A 26,720-nucleotide genomic window follows, 5' to 3' on the forward strand; every position below is an offset into this window, starting at 1 on the left:
CTGTTTGGCCTGTGCGCTGAGCACTTACTGTCCTTTCTATCTGCTGCTCCTGTGACAAACAGAGCTTGTCCCACTCAAACAAGAAGAGTTGTTTCTCTCTTGAATGGGTCAGTCTCTCTGCTTTCTTGACCATTCCTTTGTCCCTTCCATCAAAGTCAGACAGGACATAGGATTTCAGATCCCTCTCAGGTTAATCTTCGGTTGTCCCCACCCTGGAGGCTCAGTGGACAGCTGCTGGAGGTGGTAGAGCAGGACGTCTCACGGGACTCTCCAGATAAACACTACTTGACATATTCAGTTCTTCCCGACCTGTCTGACTCCTACTGGCCTTACAGGAGCACCGCCATCTTCTCACCTGAGGACCTGGAAGTCTGTTCCTCTCTAGAAGTGGCCAGTGAGTATGCCATTGTCAAGGTGATAAAGCTCCAACTGGATACCCACATAGATCTCCTGTTCTTTGTACCCCAGACCTCTGCTGTGCCGAGAGAGGTCATCCCTGTGGGGAGACCCTGTAGAGACATATTGATCTGAACTGGACTCTAGGATTGAGTTTTAAACACAGATGTCAGGTGTGTCAGGGAGCTTTGCTCTCTTCCTAGTCCCAGGGCATGCCCATGTCATGTTGGCTTCTCTGTCAGGTCATTGGGCCAAAGGAGGCAGGACAAACTCAACTCACCTCAGCAACATGACCACAGAAGTTATCTGTCAGACCTAATTTGGACAAAACCTCTCTTCTCACCTTCAATAAGCTTTACGTTTCATCTCTGAGCCAGGTCCTTTACGAATCTATGCCTGCCACTGTCAGTTGGCATTCTTATCCAGGGTTAACTGGTTTTGCTATTCTAAACCCCGCTTGTGTCTCCCCTTTGGGTTGATTTGTCTTCCTAAACAGTTGTCTGAAAACCCACCCTCAGTGCCTCCAGTGATAGCTTGTTTGTGTGTTTCCCGAAGCAGAGCTGTGCTTTGCATTCCCCCACAACACGAATTGAGCCAACGTTCTCTGTAGCACCAAAGACTCACTTTCATTTGAGGTTTTGTCATTGCATTCCATCTGTTCACTCTCAGTGTATAAGTTCCAGTAAGTCTCAACAAGCAGGCTCTCTGATGAGAGAAGGCTGAATTCTGTAGTACTCCTTTTAGAATGATCAGAGGCTGGATCCCCAGAATCTGTATGAAAAAGATAAGTACAGTGTTTGTACAGACTTAAGACAAGGGCAACCGTGATGATGATCTCCTAGAAAAAGTAGATTTTTCCCAATGCCTCAGGCCAGGAAATCAAGCCACTTATCATAAGACAATATCAGAAGCACCCTGAAATATTCTTCTGCCTAAACCTGTTCTCACATTGAGCATATCTGAGTGCCCGGCTAGCATTAGACACTAGATTATTAATGTACCAAGCAGGATCTGCTTAATGACTGCCCTGTCTTTATGTATTTACAGAAAATCAAATCTCTCATAAGGAGGAAGAAGACCAAGGCCCGATAGGCCCCAGGTAACTCTGAAGAATCCTGGGTTGTTATTTCAGTGGTTAAACTGAAGGATTGCATTTCAAGGCAGAAACAGAAACTGCCAGACATGCCTGTTTTATCCGTTCTCCAATCACAAAGTACCTTTGTTTAACCATGAAGTGTAGCTTCACATGTTACATGGTTAAGTTCCATTTACTGACCCCTTCACTTCAATAACCTGCAGGGGGTGGAACTTCGTGAATTAGCAGTCACTGGCATTCTCTGCATTCCCCTGTTCTCTCCTTTTGCTAAAACGAGAGTGAGAGGCCTATCTGCCTCTCCCTGTTTGGTGTTACCACACCGAGGATATATTATAGCCAAAGAATACCTAAAAAAAATTCACGTAATGTCACAGGATGAGAAAGAGGCACCGACGACACAAGGTCTCTCCATGTTGATATTGTCTTTTAAAGCCTGTGTTCACTTGGTCACCCAAGGTAGTATCAACAATATTTATGCAAAAGTCTTGAAGCCACCTTTAGGATTCTCCATGTGCGCTGGGAGCTATGTGTTCCATTCCATAGTCGTTCAGTTTGTTGCTCAGAAGCTTAGCTCTGCGGCCACTATCCTGAGCACCTTTTGTTCTCTGACTCTACTGCCCCCACAGCAGTCACACTCTGACCCTGTAACAGGATAGTTTTTGCTGTTAATCACGGCTGTGCCCCTTTGTTATGAGTATACTTCTCGGCCTCCCATCAAAACCAGTAGGATGCTGGGGTGTCTACTTTTCTTGTGTTGAACTTCAGATCTCCCGACCCTCCCAGGCTCACCGCAGAGCTGCCAGAGGTGGAAGAGGATACCCCATGTGACTCCCTGGATGAATGCTATTTGACTTATTCGGCCCTTCCTGACCTGTCTGACTCCCTCGGGACTTGTAGCAAGGCTGACATCACCTCATTAGAAGATCTGGACATCTGTTCTGCTCTGGAAGTAGCTAGTGAGTCCTCCATTGTCAAGGTGATAAAGCTCCAACTGGACTCCCAAGTTGACCCCCTCTTTTTGGGATCCCAACCTCTGGTTGTGCAGAAATGTGTCATCGCTCTGTAGAAGCCCAGTAGACATAAGGATCTGAGTCAGGCTCTAGGATACACTTTTTAGCACAAACCTCAGGTGAGTCAGGCACCTGCCCTTTGTTCCTCATCTCAGGCCATGCTTATGGCTTCTGACAAAAGTTAGGACATTCGATTCAAGGCAGATGTGACAGCTCACACTCACTTGTACTCCACATGCAGAGGTCTCTGTCTTTGTTCCTGATTTCCATTAAATATCTCTCTTCATCTGCAATGCTCTCATTTTCATAGCTGAATATTGTCTCTTGAATTTTTGTACCTGTCCAAAGATGTTGGCAGCCTTACCTACATCTTTCGATTTGTTGTTTCCCTGCCTGATTGCTCTGACTCACAGCGTCTGTGTCCTCTATGTTGGCTGTCTACACTGAGTTGTCATCAGAGTATCAGGACATCAGCACCTCTACCATCAGCTTGCTGCAGGTTTCCTTGAAGCACAGCTGATTCTGGCGTTTGCCCCTCCCATGCATGGCTCATATGTCTGTAAGCACAAAGAATTGTACACAAAAGCTTTCTTTTGACATGAGGGTTTGCAGATTCCATCCATCAGTCTGGTCTCTGTGTCTAAATTCCCTTAAACCATTTATCTCATGGCATAAGGTAATGAGAGAAGGTTGCTCTAAGTTTTTAGAATGTAGGTAAGCTGTTCCCCAGAATCTGTGGCAAAACACACGTTTCACTCTGTACACAGACTCTTGAGATGTGCCTCTACCACAGCAGGGAGCTCATGCCCAATGGCTCAGGAAAGCAGACCAAGGCACATTCCCAAGACACTACCTGAGGCCTCCTGGATGGTTACTCTCCCAATATCCTGCTGCCCCACTAAGCGGCGCACAGTCCGTGTGCTAGTTCTATCGGATACTTAATTGGAATGTACACATGGTGTTTTTGAGCGTGACTGGCCCTGTCTGTATTTATTTGTAGACAGTCATAATGATCTTGTGGAGGAAGAAGACCAAGGACGGATATGCCCCAGGTAACTCTGAAGAATCATGGGCTTTAATGCAGTGGTGATGTCTGGGGATCTTGGCTCTCGGCAAATTTGGAAGGTGCTAGATGTACCTATTTCACCCATTCAGACACCCATAAAATGGTCCATTAGCAATGTTCTCTGTTTCACTATTGTACTCATATAGGCCCCTTTCTTTATGCGTCCCAAATTTGGAAGCTCAGGCCATTGACACAGGTATACTAACCAATCACAGGATTTCTTGCATTCTCACGGTCTCTCTTTGTGTTGAATCCAGCCTAAGATGCACATCTGTCTCTGCTGGTTTCGCATTATGACGCTGGCAGGAATTCATGGCAAGAAAAGTGTGTAAAAAATTCATATCTCAGTGTTTAAACAAGTAGGCCTCGGACACACGAGCTTTCTAGGAAACTACAATGCTGCCAGTCTGGGGTTGTCTTGGTGCTTTCTGTAAATGTCAACAAAACGTATGCAAAAGTGTTGATGCTGGTTTTATTGTTTTCTGAGTGTGCTGTGTGTTGTGACTGTGTGTGCTGGGGTGGTTCAGACTCCTTCCCTTTAGTCTCCCATTCTGGCCATGCTCTGGGCCCCTCCAGCTCTTGCTCCCTCCCTGCCTGCCTCATCTATCCCCGGTACATCCACACTCTGGCCCCAGATGGAGGCAGAATGGTTCATGGGAAGAAGATTTCGCATTTCTTTTCTGTGCCCAGTGCTTCCTCCCTGCCGCCCAAAGCAGCTGGGACTCCATGTTGACTCAACTTTCTTGTTGCATCTCCAGTCCTGCCTGTCACACGAGGCTCCAGAGGGAGCTACCAGTGGCAGAAGAGAATGAAGACCCGCAGGACTCCCTGGATGACTGTTATTTGATTTCTTCATTTGGCCATGACCCGCCAGACACCTGCAGACCTTACACAAGTGCTTCATTCACATTTGATAAGCAGGAAACCTTCTTGGGTCCGGATGTGGATGGTAAGTACTCCCATTGTGAGGGGCACAACATTCCTGGGTGGAGGGGAGGTCAGGAAGCCTGTCTTCTCTGTATCCAACAACCTAAATCGGCTGAGACGTGCATCCCTGCCAACAGATCCTGGAGACTCAAACTGGTTAGAACTCTGCTCTTGGATTTCATTTCAAAAACACTGGGTTACCTGGGTGGCTCAGTTGGTTAAGCATGCAGCTCTTGATCTCCATTCAGGTCTTGATCATAGGGTTGTGAGTTCAAGGCCCACGTTGGGCTCCACACTGGGCAGGGAGTGTATAAAAAAAAGAAAAGGCATCATGTGGGTCAGACAATTTTCCTTTCCTTCTGTCCCAGACTTCCCTCTGCCACCAAGCCCCCTCCCAAGTGCAGGCCCTTGGTACCAAGTCAGTTTAGAGAGGAGAAATGCACGGAAGAGAGCAAACCTTCAGCCACCACTATGTCAACTGTAGATATCTGGGTAACAGGACTCTTTCTTTTCTCTCCTTTTTCTTTCTTGCTTTCTTGCTTTTTTGTAAGAACCGACTTCTGCTACTCATGAGATTCTATTGCCAGTTGTATATCTGGTGTAGCATCCTGCAAACTCTCTGGCTCTCCACACAGATTTGCATGTGCTCCATATTTGCAGCACCTGTGATATTGTTGCTGAGCTCAAAGTTTTGGCTTCTGGGGAGCCCAGAATGCTCAGCATTTAGATAGAAGATCCTGAGACCCAGTCCTAGCTGGACCCCGTGGTTTCAGTGAAGCCGAAGCTCTAGCCCTGGTTTTCCATCCTCCACGGATGGTGTCCTTTCCACCCTGTGTGCAGCTTCAGTGATTTTCTCCCCGTCAAGTGTTGCTCTCAGTAGCATAATGTCATGTAAAGGATCAATGGTCCATGCACCTGCCGTGGGTATTGGCCTCATTCTGGAGCAAAGCAGAGTTGTTCCCCTCTCCAGAATCTTCAGAAAAGTGCTGCCTGCTCAGCAAGACCCCCTTGGGTCACACTCGCACAGGAGTGCAGGCTAACACCCAATTCTCATTTCTTCCCACTCAGGCTACATTTCGGACTTTGCTTCTAGGAGAAGCATTCGCGTTGTTAGCCGACTTTCCTTTTTCATCAAATCACCTTGTAGGAGTGTATGATGTTCCTCACTGTGTCAATGTTGTCTAGTGAAATTGGCCATGAAACATTTTGTTCCTTCATCTTTTTGGTCAGTTAACAGTCTCTCCACCCTAGGACCACCTTCTCCCCTGTTTCCCATTCCTCTCGGAGGGGCCAAGAAGCAAAGGCCTCCTCAGGATTACAGCAATTCAGGAAGCAGAAATGAAACACACAGTTACTTTACTTCGTTTGTCCGCCACGTCCCTTTCCGTGCCCGCTCAGCAGCAGCGCTGTTGTGCTGGAGCCGCTCGTGTCCTCGGAGGTCACTCTCCAGTCGGTGTGGCATCTCCTGTGAGAGCCGAGGGTGCTGAGGCTCAGCAACGTCATATCACTTGCCCAGGACACCGGCCAGTGGTTATGGGACCTCAGACCCTCACTAGCTCAGACTGCCTACTGGTCTCCACTCGGTCCTGTCAGGGCCTGTGTGGGGATGGGGTTGGCCCTGCCCTCTTTTTTTGTACCAAATTATTTGAAACAGTTGTAAATGTAAAGAAAAAGGTTGCAAGACTGCCCCCAAAGATCCCTGTGACCCTGCCACACATCTGCCAACTCCTATCCTGTGATTCACTCTGTCCTGTGAGCAGAGCCAGTGGTCTAGCAGCCCCTCTGAGAGATCAATGTCTCCATGAGGCTTCATCCAAAAGCAATGAGAGTCGAGAGTTCCCAGGCCTTTTCTGTTGTCATGAGGGGTGCCCAGGAGGCTCTTCACTTGGCTGCCTGGCACCCCTATAATGCTGCACAGCTCCCACTGACAACTCCTTCTCCCCATGCCCTAAGAACTCTCTAGGACCTACTCTTTCTAGGCTGTACGTAGAAGGTTACGACTAACGGAATGATAGGAATGAACTTATGAGCCCATCCAAACGCCTGGTGGACTGAAGGGGGTGATTTTCACCTCAGGGACATTGCAGGCTGGGCACCTGCCGTTCCAGCAACTCTAGGCTCGGACATAACACTGACATCTCGTTCATACACATGGTGTCTACCTTTCTACCTGCTCGCAGGGTGGTCTCTCAGACCGGAAGGGACATCAGACGTGGGTGTTCTGGGAGTGCTCAGCTAAGGAGCCCTGGGGTGGGTCCCATTGAAATCTCTTCTTGCTTCAGCCCCGATGCAGGCTCCCCGTCACCAGGGCCCATCGAGTGAAAACGTGACTTTCCAAAGGGCAGAGGTGCAAATGTCAGGAGCACAGACACAGCCAAGCACCCAGGTGGCCAATTCTCTGCAACAGCGGCTGGAACAGCAGTTGGATTGTGGTGACAACAGAGCCAGGCTCGGCCTCTCCTCTGCCATCGGGAGCCTGGACGCCAAGATAGGTTCTGGGAACCAATGGCCGCTCTTCCAAGGTGAGAGGGACGGGGAGTAGGAAGTTCTAGTCCCTGTGTTGGTTGTCACAGGCTTGTGGCTGGAGGCAGCAACAGGGTGAGGTCGAACCCCATGATGCTCCAATCCAGCGAGGTCAGCAAGAGCCAGGTGTTTAGTATCAGCTCTGCCCCAGGTCTTGGGTTTGCAACTTTCTGGCTCTATAACTGGCCAACTTATTCATCCTCTTACCTAGTTTCCCCTCTGCCCCTTCATCGGAAAGCGCAAAACTAGTATCTCCATTCCATCGATGCGGGGAAGAAGAAACGGCATAAATTCTAGGGGGCCTGATTCAACAGAAATTGCTTGACAACATCTATGAATATGTCATGTCTAATTTGTGGGTCGCTGTGGGGCTTTAGCACTCAGCAAATGGTTTCGGGGCATTGTTTCATGGGGGGCGGGGCAGTTGTCAGTGGCCCCACCTTCACCAGACCCCATCTTCCCTAGCTTTCTCAGAAAGGCTCCTGTGCCCAGTTTTCTCTCCTACGACACCTTCGAGGCAATCTTCCCTGTTCGGTGCTCACAGTCACAATGGTAATACTGGTCTCACAACGCTGTCTCCCACTTATTTTTCTTTTTTCCCTTTTCTAAGAACATAAAGGGCCCCTTTCTTACATGAAATGCACACGTCACTCTCTCCTCTGATACTCCGTCTAGTTCATCATCTCCCCTCATCTCCGGGGCCTCGTCCCCAGCTTCCTCTTCATCAGGACCCACCTCTGCTCAGATTTCCTGAAGACTGAGCTTTCCAACCCTCCCCTGGGTCATGTGTTCCTTTCCCTCCTGCATTCAGTGTCCCTTCCTGGAGCCTGGGGTGGCCTGGGGCTCCTCTGTAAGAACTAACTAAGAAATGAGGAGACGCAGTTCTCAGTTGGAGGTGACATAAGCAGCAGCATGTGGCACCGGGGAGAGGCCCCAGAGAAAGAGCTCAGGGAGTGTTCGGGGAAGCACAGCCCTGACAAGGGCCTTAGAACTTGACGTACTTACTGTCTTCCCCCTCGAGCCTCTCTGTCACTTCTCCATGCTCCCACTGTCGTGGCCCCGACTCACCCCGCTTGCTCAGTTCCTCTCTCTGTGACTCAACTTCCACAGAGGACTAAGAGGGAAACCAGGCTCCATGCCGGGTTCTTTGTGCATTCCGGCTCTGAGAAAAAAATGCCACAGACAGACTGCCTTGTCAACAACAGAAGTTGTGATCTCACAGTTCTGTAGGTACGGTAGAACCACAATCAAACAGGTGCACATTTAGGGCCTGGTGATGCTGCCTTCCTGGTTCGGAGGTGGCCGCCTGACTCCCTTGTCCTTCCAGGAGCGAGGGAGCTTTGTGGGGTCTCCTTTATAGGGCACGGATCCCTTCTAGGGGGGATGCCGACCAGATGCTCACCCCACAAAACCATCACATTGGGGATTGTGATTCACCCCTATGAACTGGGGGCGAATACAAACTGTCACGCCATGGCAGATGGTTTTACTCTGTTTTGTTCCCACCTGCTCCCCCCTGTAATCCCTCCGTGGTGTTGAACAGTCACCTGTTTCTTCCACCCCCTTTCTCATTGTCCTTGGATTTGTGTATTTTTTCCAATTTCAACTGACCAGAAGGGAGGTTAGAATATTAGGTTCCGTGTCCCCCAGATCCCTATTTAATCATTTACTGAATTAGGTACATACATACATACAGACACACACATTTGTATCTCAGGTCACATACACGATGTATAATCCGTGTGTGTATTATCCAGAGTGTACACGTATGAAGTGCACCACGTGTTGACGCGTGTTGTGTCAGCTCCCCAGCTTTCTCTTCCCTGGTTGCTCCCCAAAGGCTTCCCTTCAACTTTCACTTTAGCTGATGTCTACAGTCTCTTCCCACCAATAGCACAGCCTCTTTCCAGCCTGATTGCTCTGCCTTTGTCTTCTCTTCTCCGGAACTCTGTTTTTACCAATTCTGCTTCTCTGATTTTACTTTTGTCAACTGCAAGCACTTTGGCCTTCTGGCATTCTTATCCACGCAGGTTGTGTGAGAGAGATGAACAAAACAGGAAATAATCAAAGCATGTCCATTGGCTTCCCCTCCCCTCTGAACACTCGGATGGCCTTGCTCCTTCTGTCCGATGTCGTCCTTTGAGGTCAGTGTGGGTGGAGGATCAGAAAGATCCTGAATAACAGCAGATCCTGTTGATGTGCTTTTCCATCCAGAGCTGGGTTTGGATGCTTCCCTCTGCGTGAAGAACCATCCCAAGCTGGAGGGCGATGCCGCTGAGGCCTCGAGGGACAGCCAGTGTGAGTGTCAAGTCTTTGGTCACAGGAAAGCCCTAGGTGTCATGGAAGACAAGATTCCCAAGAGAAAACTGCAGTTTGGCCGGTGGAGACTCGCATGCAAATTCCATGCCCCTCTGGCTTAGGGAACGGAGGTAATCATACGCCCTGTGGCTCGTGGAAACAGGGATTCCTATTGCTGTCCTTCAGATGATAGCTGCACCCCTCCAACACACTCACACTGCCTTGTCTTCCTCGTTTGGTCACTCCCACAGCTAGTGCTACCTCTGTCTGGGCTTCCGTCTGTTTCCCTAGGGACTGCCACTCTGCCGGCCCTGCCATCTCCATCACCTGGTTGCATCTGAACTCTACTGTGTTCCTGCTGGGGCCGTCCTGAGATCCCCTCTCCCCTCCACTCATGGCCACGGAAAGCAGGCCTCATGGCCCTCCTCGGCAGAGCAGCATCAGTTACACATGTCGCCAAACACGCGAACGTTGCCAGAAATCACACACTTTCTCGGCTTCTCTGCCTTCCTTCCCTGCTTGCCCAACTCTGAGGCCTCATCCTCCCAGGAGCACTGTCTTAATGAGTCACTTGCAAAAGGACTCACCTCCTGGGTCTTTCAGGGAATCTGACCTAGGAGGACACGTAACCCTCAACTTCTCCATGTGAATAAGAAGTGCTAAAGCTGAGGAGAAAGAGCCCCCATGAGAGAAACTAAATGAGAACCTGTCACAGCTGGGAGTGCCACACCGGACTGCCTGGAGTTAGGTTTCTCCTCAGCCCCTATAATGTAGAAGGCACGTGTTGTGATGTGCACTGGGTGTTATACATCACTGATAAATCATTGGACACAACCTCAAAAACTAATGATGTACCATACACTGGCTAACTAAATAGAATAATAAACAAGTAAAATAAAGAAAATGAAAGAAAAAAAGAAAAAAAAGACAAGAAAAAAATAAATATTACATAGATACCCAGAGTCCAAAACATAATCTCTTCCCTGATCAAAGGTCAAAGAATTTAGTGCTCTACTCCTATGCCAATGAAATCGACAGTTCACTAGTCACTGAGTGGATTTCACAGCCCCCTGCAGGTTCACTGCAGATTGAAAGAGAACATTTTAATCAAATTTTGTCCTTATACAACATCTCAGTAAAGAACCTTAGGTCTCATTCTCCTATGTTAACCCATTTGCAGGTCCTTCTTTATACCAGGGTAAACACTGAGAGACTCTTTCCTTAGGGAAACTTTGGAAAAGAAGGGATGAGAATCTAGAGAGCTAAAACGAATGCCTTTTCATTTTCACTTCAGAGTATGGTGAGTCTCTGCATTGAGAATAGTCCTAGAAATGCCCCAAGGGCTATCCTGTGTGAGATTACCTTCAGAGAATGTTGGTGTCCCTGAGTGAAAATGACTAGGGCCATGGTAACACCCCTACTCTCTTTTTGTGAATTCCCCTTTGAGTTTCTCCTCCTTGAGTTCTTCCCTCTGCCCCTTTGGGCTTGTTCCTCTCCAGCTAAGTGACCAAGAATGTCTACTGCTTGCCTACACCTCCAGATCAGAGGCTTTCCTCTCCCTTCCCCCACATGTTTGCACAAGGCCTGAGCCAGGGTTTCAGTCCAGGGTTTTCAGACACAGGTCACATGGCTTTAAGAGGTCCTCATCTGCACATGGCAGAAAGGAACTTGGAGATAGGCTGAGGCTCCTGTTGACTCTGACATTCTAGGACTCATTCCATAGCCTGGCCTCCTCCTCAGAAGACTGGGACAACGGTGAGAAGGGGGTGTGTTTGTCAGCCAAGGATCTCCTCCTTCCTACAGCAGTCTGTTTCTGAACATGTGTGCTGGGTGCTAGGTGCATCCCTCTCTGGGAGGCGTGAGAAAGCCATCACTTGGGATTCTGATGAAGGGGGCTCAAGAGTGAAGTGGCTACTGAGGAAGGGGTAGTTGGGATCTGGCCAAAGCTCACAGCAGCCTTGAGCTGGGATATCACCAGGCTCCCGCTGGGGGGTGGGGGAGCACAGGGGTCCCTGGATCCTGCAACACAGGTGACGCTCAGTTTAGCGAGGTATTACTTCTGACCTGTGGCTCTCACTCTCCCCCTCAGGCTGCCTGCGGCTCCCCCCTTTAGGCTCCTTCTCTGGACAGGGGTTCAGCTTGCTCCTGGCCTCTGTCACCAGGTGACATCTGACCAAGACTCACATTTGATTTCTCTCTCTTTCTCTCTCAGATACCAAGTACTTCAGAAACTAAGAGATTCCTCATGTGAAGAAAACCCCATCATAAACCCCATCACAAAACCCCATCATTTTCCACTTGATGAAAAGAAATCTAGAACAGCAAATCAACTTAAAGCCCAAACACAGCACAGGTGGGATCCTTTGCTGAGAATCAACATCACAATCACAAGCCATTCTCTGTGATTTTGACTGCAAAAGACTGCTTTGATGAGAGATATTCTAGCCTTCAGCTCCAGTTGTGAGAAATCCCTCAGGAGACCAATGCCTGACTAGATGACACAGTTTTGACAGACCTTAAGTCTTGCTGCTCTCAATTCCACCCTGCAGAGAACCTGAGTCAGGAGCACTTCAGAAACTAAGAGATTCCTCATGTAAAGAAAACCCCATCATAAACCCACCACAAAACCCCATCATTTTCCACTTGATGAAAAGAAATCTAGAACAGCAAATCAACTTAAAGCCCAAACACAGCACAGGTGGGATCCTTTGCTGAGAATCAACATCACAATCACAAGCCATTCTCTGTGATTTTGACTGCAAAAGACTGCTTTGATGAGAGATATTCTAGCCTTCAGCTCCAGTTGTGAGAAATCCCTCAGGAGACCAATGCCTGACTAGATGACACAGTTTTGACAGACCTTAAGTCTTGCTGCTCTCAATTCCACCCTGCAGAGAACCTGAGTCAGGAGCACTTCAGAAACTAAGAGATTCCTCATGTAAAGAAAACCCCATCATAAACCCCACCACAAAACCCCATCATTTTCCACTTGATGAAAAGAAATCTAGAACAGCAAATCAACTTAAAGCCCAAACACAGCACAGGTGGGATCCTTTGCTGAGAATCAACATCACAATCACAAGCCATTCTCTGTGATTTTGACTGCAAAAGACTGCTTTGATGAGAGATATTCTAGCCTTCAGCTCCAGTTGTGAGAAATCCCTCAGGAGACCAATGCCTGACTAGATGACACAGTTTTGACAGACCTTAAGTCTTGCTGCTCTCAATTCCACCCTGCAGAGAACCTGAGTCAGGAGCACTTCAGAAACTAAGAGATTCCTCATGTAAAGAAAACCCCATCATAAACCCCACCACAAAACCCCATCATTTTCCACTTGATGAAAAGAAATCTAGAACAGCAAATCAACTTAAAGCCCAAACACAGCACAGGTGGGATCCTTTGCTGAGAATCAACATCACAATCACAAGCCATTCTCTGTGATTTTGACTGCAAAAGACTGCTTTGATGAGAGATATTCTAGCCTTCAGCTCCAGTTGTGAGAAATCCCTCAGGAGACCAATGCCTGACTAGATGACACAGTTTTGACAGACCTTAAGTCTTGCTGCTCTCAATTCCACCCTGCAGAGAACCTGAGTCAGGAGCACCATGGAAAAAGATCACAAGTCAAACTGGACATTCTGGGCCACCAGATGGGCTGTGCTAGGAGCAGACAGCATTAACTATGTGGTGTTCTTGCTGGTAAGGTTTAGCCTGAATTTGAGCATGAGGAAGTTACCAGACAACTTGAGAATGTAGACTATTGAACAAGATGACTGGACTTTCTTCAAACAGTCAGTGTCACCACATAGAAGAGACAACACAAGCGAGAAGAGATATTTTGGGTTCCAAAGGACTAAAAAGAATGTGTTCCTTTTTTTTTTTTTTTTAGTCCTTTTGAACCCAAAACATCTTCTCACCGTTAGGTGGCTGTGTCTGCTGGTGCTGACATTTCCTTGTTTGTAGGGGACAGTCAGATGTCTTGGCTTAAGGGTCTACACCCTGAAGTTGTCTGATCATTTCCTCCTGACTAAATTCAGCCTAACCCTCTGGCCAGGACACTCCATAGTTAACGCTGTGTGTGTCCCAGCTCAGCCCACCCGGAGACCAAGAGGATCCAAGTTTGCCCATCACCATTCTTGTGACAGCTTCATTGGTTACTTTGCTATGGAGGGCCTATCAGATCTGTTCATAGCAGGACACATGATTTTCTTCTAAAATTAGCATTTTTGGCAAGGGGTTCTCTGAGAATGTATGAAGATCTTCTTCTCTAAAGTCTTTTTCTAAAATTTTGCCATCTTTAATGATCCCTGTGGTGCATCATAACCGCATCTGTGTTTGTACATTGGAAGAATTCTATCTAACTTTATCCTTCCTATACAATGTGTATTTGCTGGCATTGTGCTGTGGAAAAGAATATTTCCTCCCCATTCTATATCATTAAAGTATTTGTTTTGACAATCGTTGTGAACTTGTGAATTTTATTTAATTAATATGTTCAAAGAGCCAATATATAGTACATCTTTAGTTTTTGATGTAGCGTTCAACGATTCGACTCGTGTGTTTTTTGCATCTGGTGCTCTAATCCCTACTATCATGTTGATTTGATGTATCAGGGTATACAGTAAAGTAAATCGTCTTGGTTCTTCTCGCCATATTTAACACTGAGTCTCCATCTCTTTTAGGCTATAGTTAACTTATGGGGGAGAAATTTTATCTGTTTGTTGTTCTGTGGTATTTGCTTTCTTTTCTTCTTCTTTTTTTTTTTTTTTTAAAGATTTTATTTATTTATTTGGCAGAGATAGAGACAGCCAGCGAGAGAGGGAACACAAGCAGGGGGAATGGGAGAGGAAGAAGAAGGCTCATAGCTGAAGAGCCTGATGTGGGGCTCGATCCCATAACGCCGGGATCACGCCCTGAGCCGAAGGTAGGCGCTTAACCGCTGTGCCACCCAGGCGCCCCTGCTTTCTTTTCTTCTTATGTGTGCCTATATGTGAGTGTGGTGTTTAAGAAGGTTGTAGAGGTAGGGCTGAACATTGCACCAAAAGTTTTTGGACATCTTTGGTTCCGTATTAGCTTGTCAAACTTTTCACATTCAGTTTCTAAGTTGTAAGTGACCCCTCAACCTCAAACGTTTGACATTATTCTATTTTCTCTTTACCTCCGTCTTAACCTGACTCTTCGTATACTATTGTTTCCACCCACTGAAACAGATGCTGCTTATTCCTATTTTTCCCACCTGCTCCACTCCCAGACTTTTGTTTTACATCTACAATTGAGTCTATTCAACAGTGACCAGCTGTTCGAAAGCCAAAATTTCCCAGTCATCTCTCATTGGATGAAGTTCACCTTCAAAGACTCCTAGTGATGGAATCAGGACTCCCTGAGTGTTGTGTATTGAATACTCTTTTTCTACTACCTGCACACACGGACATCATGGCTGAATAGAAAGTACTTGCACAATGAGTTTTTACTGAGTTTTTTAAGTATATTGCCCTATCAGGGAAATACGAATCAAAACCGCAGCCAGATACCACCTCACAGTGGTCAGAAGGGCTAAAATTAATGACTCAGAAAACAACACATGTTGGCAAGGATGCAGAAAAGGGAAACCCTATCACGTTCCTTCTGGGAATGCAAACTGGTACGGTCACTCTGGAAAACACTATGACGTTTCCTCCAAAAGTTAAAAATAAGAATGCCTGGGTGGCTCAGGTGGTTAAGTGTCTGCCTTTGGCTCAGGTCATGATTCCAGGGTCCTGGGAATAAGTCCCGCATTGATTACCCTTCTCAGCAGGGCACCTGCTGCACCTTCTGCCTGCTACTCCCCTTACTTGTGCTCTCTCTCTCTCTCTGGCAAATAAATGAAATCTTTTAAACAAATTAAAAAGTTAAAAATAGAGCTCCCCTATGAACCAGCAATTGCACTGCTAGGTATTTATCCAAAGGATACGAACATACTGTTTTGAAGGGACACCTGCACCCCGATGTTTATAGGAACAATGTACACAATAGCCAAACTACAGAAAGAGTCCAGAAGTCCATCGACATATGAATGTATAAAGAAGATGTGGTATATACAATGGAATACTACTCAGCCACCAGAAAAATGAAATCTTGCCATTTGCAAAGACCTGGTTGGAACCAGAAGGTATTATCCTAAGTGAAGTAAGTCAGTCACGAAAAGACAAATACCATGTATTTTCACTCTTAGATGGTATTTAAGAAGCAAAACAGAGGAACATAGGGAAAGGCAAGGAAAAATAAGAGGAAAAGGACAGAAGGAGACAAAGCATAAAAGACTCAACTACAGAATACAAACTGAGGATTGCTGGAAGGGAGGTGGATGGGGGGATGGGGTACCTGGGTGATGGGCATTAAGGAGGGCATCTGATGTCATGAGCCCTGGGTGTCATATGCAACTGACGAATCATCGAATTCTTTTTAAAAAACATTTATCTCTTTGAAAGAGAGAAAGCATGAGAGAGAGAGAACACAAGCAGGCGGGAGGGGGAGAGGGCCAGGGAGAAGCAGACTCCCTGCTGAGAAGGGAACCCGATATGGGACTTGATCCCAGGACCCTGGGATCATGACCTGAGCCAAAGGCAGACGCTTAACTGACTGAGCCACCCAGGCACCGTGAATCACTGAATTCTACCTCTGAATCTAATGATACAGTATATGCTAATTAAATGGAATTTAAATTAAAAATTTTAAAAGAAAAATATATATTGCCTTGCTTTGTATGTTTGATTGGGATAGAGAATGTAAATTGATTTTCTTTCCATTGGATATAAATTGGTCTTTTTTGGTGGTTGGGGGGACCGGTCCGTAGCTTCAGAGGAGTTTTCTTCTTCTTCTTTAAAATCTTTTAGTTCTGTGAGGATAGGTTTTAGTGTTGGCTCCTCTGCTTCTGTCTCCCCCAGGCATCCATGACTTTCTCTCTGATCCTTTCTCAGTATCTTTTATTCATTTCTGTTCTCTTGGCTGCTTTCTTTTCTGTATTCAGTGTCCACTATCCTTCTGCACAACTGTTGCCCTGATGAATCTTGTTGATCAGCCTCTTTTCCAGAGTATTTTTCTTCAGTTTTTTCCTACTTCTGCCAATTCTAGATTCTCATTTCTTATTTCTTGCCCACTTCTCTTTGGAGTTGTGTGTGTGTTAAGCGAACTCTTACCTTTGTCATGTCTACAAATGCTTTGTTAGGTACACTTAATTCAGGTCAGGATGTCATTTTACAGTTTCCCTATGTTTTGTGATTGATTTTAAGGGGTAATGTCAGTGAGCTGAAATGTTTGACTCTCTATTTCTGTTTGTTTTGTTTTCTTCTGTCACCTTGGAATACCGGTCTGCTCTATCATTTTCTTTTTAACACGCCTGGGTTTGGTGGAACGAGAAACAAAAGTTCCACGTAGGAACAATGAGTGCTATGAGTAGCTTGGTGGACTTCGGAGGTCTGGATCCTCTCTTTGGTGTAATCATTCTAATAGATGTAAAGGTCTGGGGAGAGGCGCGGTGTGTCTTCTGCTTCTGGGATCCTGTTTTCTTCCAATAGGTCCTTTCATTTCTATCAGTGGCTTCATTCTTTCTCTTTACCACAAGCCTCCAAAGGACGTTACCTTCTTCCAGGTCTGCCCCTTTGCACCAACGACTGTGCCTCCCCCAGGTGCCACCTCTGGTCCTCTACACCGTGCAGCCCCTTTCCTTCAGATCCAAGTAGCTGAAGCTGTAGTCCGCAGGCCTCAGGCATATTCTGAGCCATTCGCACTCTCTTTCTGCCATAATGCCCCTGTGTTCCCTGCTGAGATGCCCTCCCTGAAGTCTTCTGCTCTAAGTGCATGGTCTGTGCTAATCCCTCTGCTGTGTCTGGCTCCCAGACCTGGCTAAATACTAACCATCCGGAGTCTGCAGTATTGGCTGGCCCCTGGCTGTTTGGGGGCAGGGTTATGAGTGGTGTTACTGACTCTCTCGGTTAATCCCTAACCCTTTAAAGTATGTGTTGAGAGGTTCAGCTGCCATTATCCTCAGTGGACTTGTACTCTTCATCACTCTTTTCTAGATACAGAATGTCGGGAGTACACACAAGTAGACAGAATTGTATAACAGAACATCCCCATCCTCATCAGCCAGTCTCAACAATTATCAATTTATGGCTGAACTTGTTTTACTACAATCCCACCCACTTACTTTTTCCTATATTATTTAAAGCAAAAGCCAGACATCATATTTCATTTGCAGTTTTATCTGTATGTTCCCTAAATGAGAACACTTTTTGAAAGGATTATCATTGTAACCTTCGAAGTATATTCATCAATAAATTTACAATATGTACTTTCATAAAATACACAGTGTTCACATTCCCCATTGTTGTCTTTAAGTTGTTTTCTCTAGATCAGGATCCAAACAAAATGCACAAACTGTGATCAGTAGGACCTGTCTTGAAGCCTCCTAGCTATGTGTAGATTTCTCCTCAGTTTCTCCCTTTCCTTCCTCCTCCCTCCCTCTCTCTCCCTCTGGCTCTCAACCTGCTTCTCTCTCTCTCTCTCTCTCTCTCTCTCCAGGTATTGCTCTCTCCTTTTTTGTTACCCATTCTTGGAAATACTGAGGTGTTTGTTCTGGAGCATTCCCACAGACTGCATTTATAGCCAGATAGACTTAAACACAATCCACCATACGTCCTCTCAGTTCATGGTGGATTATGAAACAGTGCTATTAGAGAGAAAATGCAAGGCCCACATGGAATTTAAGATTTTCTAGCTGGAACAGTGAAAAGTAGTAAGTATAGCGCACAACAATCAAAAATAAGCTTGCATATTGCCGCTTAATGCTTCACATTAAGGGAAACAGAATTCCCTCAGAGTAATAAATAAATAAATAAAGTTGTGTTTAATAGAAAAATAGTCACTATTTCTTCAGTTTTTAAGTTTACATTTATGGGAGCTGAAAATGAAATATAATTAAAATGCAGCTCTGACAAAAGAGGTCCTTCTAACCTCATCCAAATATTCGGTAGCCCCTTGTTTCTGACTGCTGTGCTGGACCTGGCAGATGTAGAAACTGATCAGTCTGAGGTTGGACGTATTGGCAAGACTTCCTCTCAAGTGCTGTGTGCTTTTCCATCAGGATGCACCTCGTATCCGGGTGTTCTAATGATGCTGGCCGCCCTCATGTTCAAGGCCTATCCATCAATTGATTCTGTGGAGCACAGTGATGATATTCCATCATCATGTTTTGGGTCCTAGAAGACTTGTATAAACACTTGTATTAAGAGAAATTTCCCCAAATACTATTTACCTGGTGGTACAGTTTGTAGGAAAACTGCAGCTAAAGGAGCTGGTCCTCTAGCATCTCTAATGGTAACCCATAAGTTTCTTTTCCTCTTCATTTTTTTTTTCTGTGTTAATATGAAACCAAGGATGCAATCATATCCAAGTGTTTTAAACCATCGTATTATGGTCTTATGATTGCTCCATTTAACCTCTCTTTCAACAGTGAAAGTGACTTCAGGTTGGCTTCCATAGCCTTTCAATAAAACCCTCATAGCTTTTGAGACCTTTCCTGCTATCTGTATGATGAGGTGTTTCTGTCTCATGTTGAAGATTTGCTGCCTCTGGCCTGGCCTCAGCCATTTCTCTAAGAATCTGTGGTTCATTTCATGGGAAACCATGCTCCCAGATCATAACGTGTATCCTTAGGCTCTCATTGCAACTGGTATTTCCAGGCCTTTGTAGTGGACAGAGCTGGGAAATGGCATATTTGTATTCATATATATTCATATATTCACAGACATTCACAAACACTGCCAATTACAGAGTCGTACAGAGTCGTAGACTGTCATGATGTTCTTCTCAACTTTTTTTCTCTATCCATTCAAAAATATAGGGTGAGGGGCAGAGTATAAAACTAAGTGAGTACATTATTAATTTTTCAAAATGTTTTGTCCTGACTCACTATTCTTCTGGCTGTATTCCTATGTTAGGAGACTTCTTTTGCCTTACTGGGACACCATTTGCCTTGTCATTAAACTGATGCTTGACATCCCTATGTCCTAGACGCCTCCTCTCTGTGTGAATTGCTTTCTTTGTTGTTTTTATCATGTCACTAAACACCACATTTCAGGTCACTTATGGATTTCATTTGCCTCTCATAAGACCTCTTTTGAAATTGTCAAATGGTTAATTTATGCTTAGGAATATGCATCATACATGTAATGAACACCAATTTTGGAAAGATTTGTAACCTTACTGCCATTTTGCTATGCTTATTTGGTTTACCCTCATATTTAATGCCTGGATATTTACTCCCAAAAAGACATAAACACTAATTTGCAGGAATACATGCACCCCTAAGTACAGCAGCATAGCCAAATTATGGAAAGAGCCCAGATATCCATTGACAGATGAATGGTAAAGACAATGTGGTGTATTTATACCATGGAATTTCATTCAGCCATTAAAAAAAGAATGAAATCTTGCCATTTGCAAGGACACGGATGGAGCCAGAGTGTATTATGCTAAGTGAGATAAGTCAGTCAGAGAAAGATAAATACCATATGATTTCACTCACATGTGGCATTTAAGAAACAAAACCTATAAGCAAAGGAAAAAGAAAAGGGAGAGAGACAAACCAAGAAACAGACTATAGAGAACAAACTGGTGGCAGCCAGAGGGGAGTGGGGCCGGAGGATAGATAAAGGTGATGGGGATCAAGAAGTGCACTTGTGGTCATGAGCACTGGGCAATGTCTACAAATGTTCAATCACCATATTATACACCTGAACCTCATGTCACATTGTAAGTTAACTAAAATTAAATTTTTAAAAAATATAAAAACAATTTTAAAAAGATGGAACAGCATTGGATAGATTTCTTTGGGTTGACCTCATGTCATTGACCTGTGGTTGTATTTCTCTAACCACGCATGGGAAGTTCCAGGTCATGGGTCAGTGATGGATGATATCCACAGTGGATGTGTGCAGTGGTGTTCAGTGACATAGAAGCTGAGGTTGAGAAGAGAGAAACAGGGAGGCAGGAGAAAAGGATGCCCTGAAGCACCTCCTCACTTCTTCAGCACACGTTCCCACCTAGATCTTATGAGCCAGAGACTTAGGAGGTCACTGTAGCACTAATACAGGAAATTTTCAACTTCTACTGTTTGTGGGTCCTGCTCCTGGCTCCCAAGGAAGCTATGCTTTCACATTTACCAAGGTCAAAATGAATCTACAAAAACTCGAAGCATGGGCTCTATTTCTGCCCCAAGCACACATTGTACCTCTGCTTTCTTAAAGAAAATAACCCAAAAGGAGCATTCCGGAAAAGATAAGAAAAAGGAAGACACTTCCCTGGTTCTCATAAGATTGAAGTCATACCACCCTTCATATACTAGAAACTTAAGATCTGGAACTGCAGTGTCTTTCTACAATGTCTTTTGTCTGACAGTTTGTAACTTTTCATGTAAAAATGTATACAACCCTACACCAAATGTTCCTTTGCCAGAACACTCCCTTCTTTGTGAAGACTGCCTATCCCAGGCGGCTGTCTTTTTTTTTTTTTTTTAAGATTTTATCTATTTATTTGACAAAGAGAGACAGCCAGTGAGAGAGGGAACACAAGCAACGGGAGTGGGAGAGGAAGAAGCAGGCTCCTAGTGGAGGAGCCCGATGTGGGGCTCGATCCCAGGACTCCAGGATCACGCCCTGAGCCGAAGGCAGACGCTTAATGACTGAGCCACCCAGGCGCCTCATCCCAGGCAGCTGTCTTAATTTGGGCTCAAATAGAACTCTCTTCCTTGGTTTTTTAGAAATTCTTAAAGGTTCATCTATTTTGCATTGACAGCATCAAGCTCTTCAACTTAGTGGCTGGACTTGGCTGAGATCAAGGTGCAATGGGTGTGGCCAGGTGGCACTGAGCATTCAAGGGAGAAGACATGGGATTGGATCAACCACTTCTGAAAGCTCATCATCTCCCCACCCCATTCTAGTCTCCAACCATACGGCATAATGATACTGCTGTGTGAGATTCAGCAAAGGCTTTATTTTTTTTTTTTAATGCAAGTTTTTACTTAAATTCCAGCTAGTTAACACAGGGTATAATATTAGTTTCAGGAGTAGAATTTAGTGATTCATCACTTACATACGACAAACACCCAGTGCCCATCACAGCAAGTGCCCTCCTTAATGCCCATCACCCATTTCACCCATCCCCCTGCCCACCTCCCCTCCAGCCACCATCACTTTATTCTCTATAGTTCAGAGTCCGTTTTATGGTTTGCCTCTCTTTCCTTCCTTCCTATGTTCATCTGTTTTGTTTCTTAAATTCCATATGTAAGTGAAATCATACAGTATTTGTCTTCTCTGACTGACGTACTTCTCTTAGCATCATACACTCTAGCTCCATCCACATCACTGCTACAACAGATACACCAATTCAGTAAGTTGCAGGATTCAAAATCAACACATAGGAGTCTGTTGCATTTCTATACACCAATAATGAAGCAGCAGAAAGAGAAATCAAGGAATCGATCCCATTTACAATTGCACCAAAACCCATAAGATACCTAGGAATAAACCTAGCCAAAGAGAAGAAAGATCTCTGAAAACTACAGAACACTTAAGCAAAGAAACTGAGGAGGACACAAAGAAATGGAAAAACATCCCATGCTCATGGATTGGAAAACCAAATATTGTTAAAACGTCTATACTACCCAAAACAATCTACACATTTAATGCAATCCCTACTTAAATACCACCAGCATCTCTCACATAGCTAGAAGAAACACTCCTCAAATTTGTATGGAACCACAAAAGACCCTGAACAGCCAAAGCAATCCTGAGAAAGAACAACAAGGCTGGAGGCATCACGATTCCAGACTTAAAGCTGCATTACAAAGCTGTAGTCATCTAGACGGTATGGTACTGGCACAAAAACAAACACATAGATCAATGGAACAGAATAGAGACCCCAGAAATGGACCCTCAACTATATGGTCAGCTAATCTTTGACAAAGCAGGAAAAAAATCCCTGGTATTTAAGACAGGTTATGGGGAAACATTGGAAGTTTGGGTTTGCAGTTCAGCTTAGAATGTCCAGTATGAATCAGAATAACGCTGATTTGATATTCCAACAATATTGAGTCTTCTAATCTACAAATGTGATATATGTTTTTCTATTTATTTAGATTTCCATTAATTTATCTCAGCAGTAGTTTTCAGGGGTCTTTGTTATATGTGTTCTCATGCATTTAATGATGGCGGACATGAATCTCTATTGTGTTTGTCAAATTTCATTTCCTTTTTTTAAAATTTCATTTTCTAAATGTCCACTGCTAGTATGGAGAAACGGATTACCTGTTACTGTTACCTGTTACTGAGGTATAATTTAGGTACAGTAGACTGCATCACTTGAAAGTATACAATTGAGACTATACTTTCAGGGATCATTTCTATAGTTTGTTACTAGAGAAGTTCCTCTGAACGTGTAGAGTACCCGAAACCACGAGGAGGAGGCACAAGGTTCTCTCCTGAGCCAGAGGCTAGCTTTAGGTGTTGTTTCCACAACTGCCAATTGCCACTGATGCTCCTTCTTGTCCTCCTTTGGAGGAGTAAGAAGAGGATGCAGTGTGAGTGCTTTCACAAAATAAAAAAATAAAAAAAAAACTTAACTGCACAGTTAAACACATTTTCACAGAGGGACATACAATGGAAACTACTGCTCCATTCAGGACACAGGGTATTTCCTCTAGGTCACAACTTCCCTTGGGTGGTACCATTGAAGCCCATCACTGCTTCCATCCTCAGCCCTAGGCAACCACTGGCATCATAGGTGGCCTTGCATTTTTAACAACTTTATGTAAATGGAACTCTTTCATGTCTACATTCCTTTGTGCAGCCTAAGGATTCGAAAATCAATCCCTATTACTACATGCATCACCACTTCAGGCATTTTCATTGGTAGTAGTATTCCTCTGTATGGATATATTCTGTCTGTACCTTCACCTATTAATGGACATCTATGTCGTTTCCAGGGTTTAGCCATTGTGAATACAGCTGTGAGGAATATTCATGTGCATTTGTTGTGTGGACATATTGTGTAAATACTTAGGAGAGGAATGGCTGTTCATGTGATTGGTAAATGTCTATCTGTGGTTCGGCTTTTCTAAGTGGCTGGACCATTTTTCATTCCCACAAGTGTAAGAAACTTCTAGGTACTTTACATTCTCACCACATATGTTTAGAGCCTTTGTAATTGTAGGCACGGGGATGGATGTGTAATGGTACCTCACTGTCTTACTCATTTATCTTCCTGATGACTGAGTGTGCTGTGCAAAACTGACCTTTGTGCTACACGGCCAAAATATAAGACAAACACAGAGTTTGGAAAAATGAGGAACAACAGCTTCATTGCTGTCCCGGGCAAAGGAGGCTACAGAAGGCTAAGGCCCTCATAAACTGGGAGCCTCATGGAACACTACATCAAAAACTAAGGATATACTGTATGGTGACTAACATAATAAAAAAATCATTATTTAAAACAACAACAACAACAAAAACAAACTGTTAGCCTAGTCCCCTTGGAGGAAGGGGCAGAGGGGGGGTTTATAGGGAAATATAGGATCTAGCCAGTTTTGACAGAAATTATGTGGGTGCTGGCAGCTCCTTCATCATGTTTTTCGGGTGGTACCAGGTTCCTGAAACAAAAGGCTAAGAAAGGAGGAGCAGAGGTTTGCAGAAGAGAAGAAAAAGGCTACCTAGTTCACAATTGAGCCTTGCAGAGACATTAATGCAGCCATTTTGATTTTTGTTCAACTTTATGCTTTTAAGTGGTTTAAGTGGAGCATCTTTTCAAGTGCTTTTTGGCCATTTGTGCATCTTCTTTGGTGAATCATTTCTTCTTCAAATCTTTTGACCAGTTCTCTTATTGCTTTGTCTTATCGGACACAATATGTGTCAGAACATTACACTGAAAATAGAAACAGAAGGAAAACTACCAAACTCATTCTATGAGGCCAGTATTATCTTGATCCCCAAACCAGGCAAAGACCCCATCAAAAAGGAGAATTATAGACCGATATCCCTGACGAATATGGATGCCAACATTCTCAACAAGATCCTAGCTAATAGGATCCAACAGTACATGAAAAGGATTATCCATCATGAACAAGTGGGAATCATCCCTGGGATGCAAGGGTGGTTCAACATTCGCAAATCGATCAGTGTGATAGATCATATCAACAAGAAAAGAGTCAAGAACCCTTTGATCCTCTCAATTGATGCAGAAAAAGCATTTGACAAAATACAGCATCCTTTTCTGATTAAAACCCTTCAGAGTGTAGGGATAGAGGGTACATTCCTCAATCTCATGAAAACTATCTATGAAAAGCCTACAGCAAATATCATTCTCAATGGGGAAAAACTGGAAGCCTCTCCCTTAAGATCAGGAACACGACAAGGATGCCCACTCTCGCCACTATTATTCAACATGGTACTAGAAGTCCTTGCAACAGCAATCAGACAACAAAAAGGGATAAAAGGTATCTAAATCGGCAAAGAAGAAGTCAAAATGTCTCTCTTCGCAGATGACATGATACTCTATATGGAAAACCCAAAAGAATCTACTCCCAAACTATTAGAATTTATAGAGCAATTCAGTAATGTGGCGGGATACAAAATCAATGCTCAGAAATCAGTTACATTTCTATACACAGACAATGAGACTGAAAAAAAGAGAAATTAGGGAATCCATCCCATTTACAATAGCACCAAAAACCATACGTTACCTTAGAATTAACTTAACCGAGACGTAAAGGATCTATATTCTAGAAACTACAAATCACTCTTGAAAGACATTGAGGAAGACACAAAAAGATGGAAAAAAATTCCATGCTCATGGATTGGAAGAATTAACATAGTTAAAATGTCCATGCTACCCAGAGCAATCTACACTTTCAATGCTATCCCGATCAAAATACCGATGACATTTTTCAAGGAACTGGAACAAATAGTCCTTAAATTTCTGTGGAACCGGAAAAGGCCCAGAATCTCCAAGGAACTGTTGAAAAGGAAAAACAAAGCTGGGGCATCACAATGCCAGATTTCGAGCTGTACTACAAAGCTGTGATCACAAAGACAGCATGGTACTGGCACAAAAACAGACACATAGACCAATGGAACAGAATAGAGAACCCAGAAATGGACCCTCAGCTCTCTGGGCAACTAATCTTTAATAAAGCAGGAAAAAACAACCAGTGGAAAAAAGACAGTCTCTTCAATAAATGGTGCTGGGAAAATTGGACAGCTACATGCAAAAGAATGAAACTTGACCACTCTCTCACACCATACACAAAGATAAACTCCAAATGGATGAAAGACCTCGATGTGAGACATGAATCCATCAAAATCCTAGAGGAGAACATAGGCAGCAACTTCTACGACATCGGCCAAAGCAACCTTTTTCATGACACATCTCCAAAGGCAAGAGAAACAAAAGATAAAATGAACTTGTGGGACTTCATCAAGATAAAAAGCTTCTGGACAGCAAAGGAAACAGTCAAAAAAAACTAAGAGGCAGCCCATGGAACGGGAGAATATATTTGCAAATGATGCTACAAATAAAAGACTGGTATCCAAGATCTACAAAGAACTTCTCAAACTCAATACGTGAGAAACAAATAAACAAATCATAAAATGGGCAGAAGATATGAACAGACACTTTTCCAATGATGACATACAAATGGCTAACAGACACATGAAAAAATATTCAAAATCATTAGCCATCAGGGAAATTCAAATCAAAACCACACTAAGATACCACCTTACGCCAGTGAGAATGGGAAAAGCTGACAAGGCAAGAAACAAGAATTCCTGGAGAGGATGTGGAGAAAGGGGATCCCTCCTACATTGTTGGTGGGAATGCAAGTTGGTACAGCCACTCTGGAAAACAGTGTGGAGGTCCCTTAAAAAGTTAAAAATTGAGCTACCCTATGACCCAGCCATTGCACTACTGGTTATTTACCCCAAAGATACAGACGTAGTGAAGAGAAGGGCCATATGCACCCCAATGTTCATAGCAGCATTGTCCACAACAGCTAAATCGTGGAAGCAACCGAGATGCCCTTCAACAGATGACTGGATTAAGAAGTTCTGGTCCAGGTATACAATGGAATATTACTCAGCTATCAGAAAGAATGAGTTCTCAACATTTGCTGCAACATGGACGGGACTGGAGGAGATAATGCTAAGTGAAATACATCAAGCAGAGAAAGACAATTATCATATGATTTCTCTCATCTATGGAACATAAGAACTAGGAAGATTGGTAGGGGAAGAAAGGGATAAAGAAAGGGGGGGTAATCAGAAGGGGGAATGAAGCATGAGAGACTATGGACTCTGAGAAACAAACTGAGGGCTT

General features: G+C 44.4%; 2 protein-coding genes and 1 non-coding gene across 3 annotated transcripts in view; 2 read left to right on the plus strand and 1 right to left on the minus strand.

Annotated features, from left to right (window-relative positions):
• The window catches only part of LOC125281759 (neuroblastoma breakpoint family member 6-like), a 36,630-nt gene extending 27,469 nt beyond the window's left edge, over positions 1-9,161 (plus strand). The window contains exons 15-21 of the mRNA XM_057310742.1: positions 219-394; positions 1,444-1,495; positions 2,258-2,448; positions 3,503-3,554; positions 4,327-4,517; positions 6,778-7,017; positions 9,049-9,161. Coding sequence (XP_057166725.1) covers positions 219-394; positions 1,444-1,495; positions 2,258-2,448; positions 3,503-3,554; positions 4,327-4,517; positions 6,778-7,017; positions 9,049-9,161 — 1,015 coding nt within the window. The remainder of the gene's footprint in view (positions 1-218; positions 395-1,443; positions 1,496-2,257; positions 2,449-3,502; positions 3,555-4,326; positions 4,518-6,777; positions 7,018-9,048) is intronic.
• LOC125281757 (myomegalin-like) overlaps positions 1-26,720 on the minus strand; it is a 155,084-nt gene that overhangs the window by 120,674 nt on the left and 7,690 nt on the right. Inside the window, 2 exon segments of the mRNA XM_057310761.1 lie at positions 1,021-1,167; positions 4,697-4,790. The gene's annotated coding sequence lies outside the window, so the exon portion shown is untranslated.
• LOC125282165 (small nucleolar RNA U3) lies at positions 22,731-22,941 on the plus strand. The gene has a single exon (XR_007189323.1). It is a non-coding gene; the product is annotated as a small nucleolar RNA U3 (small nucleolar RNA).

This window comes from Ursus arctos, unplaced genomic scaffold, assembly GCF_023065955.2.
Source record: "Ursus arctos isolate Adak ecotype North America unplaced genomic scaffold, UrsArc2.0 scaffold_12, whole genome shotgun sequence".
Classification (NCBI taxonomy): domain Eukaryota; kingdom Metazoa; phylum Chordata; class Mammalia; order Carnivora; family Ursidae; genus Ursus; species Ursus arctos.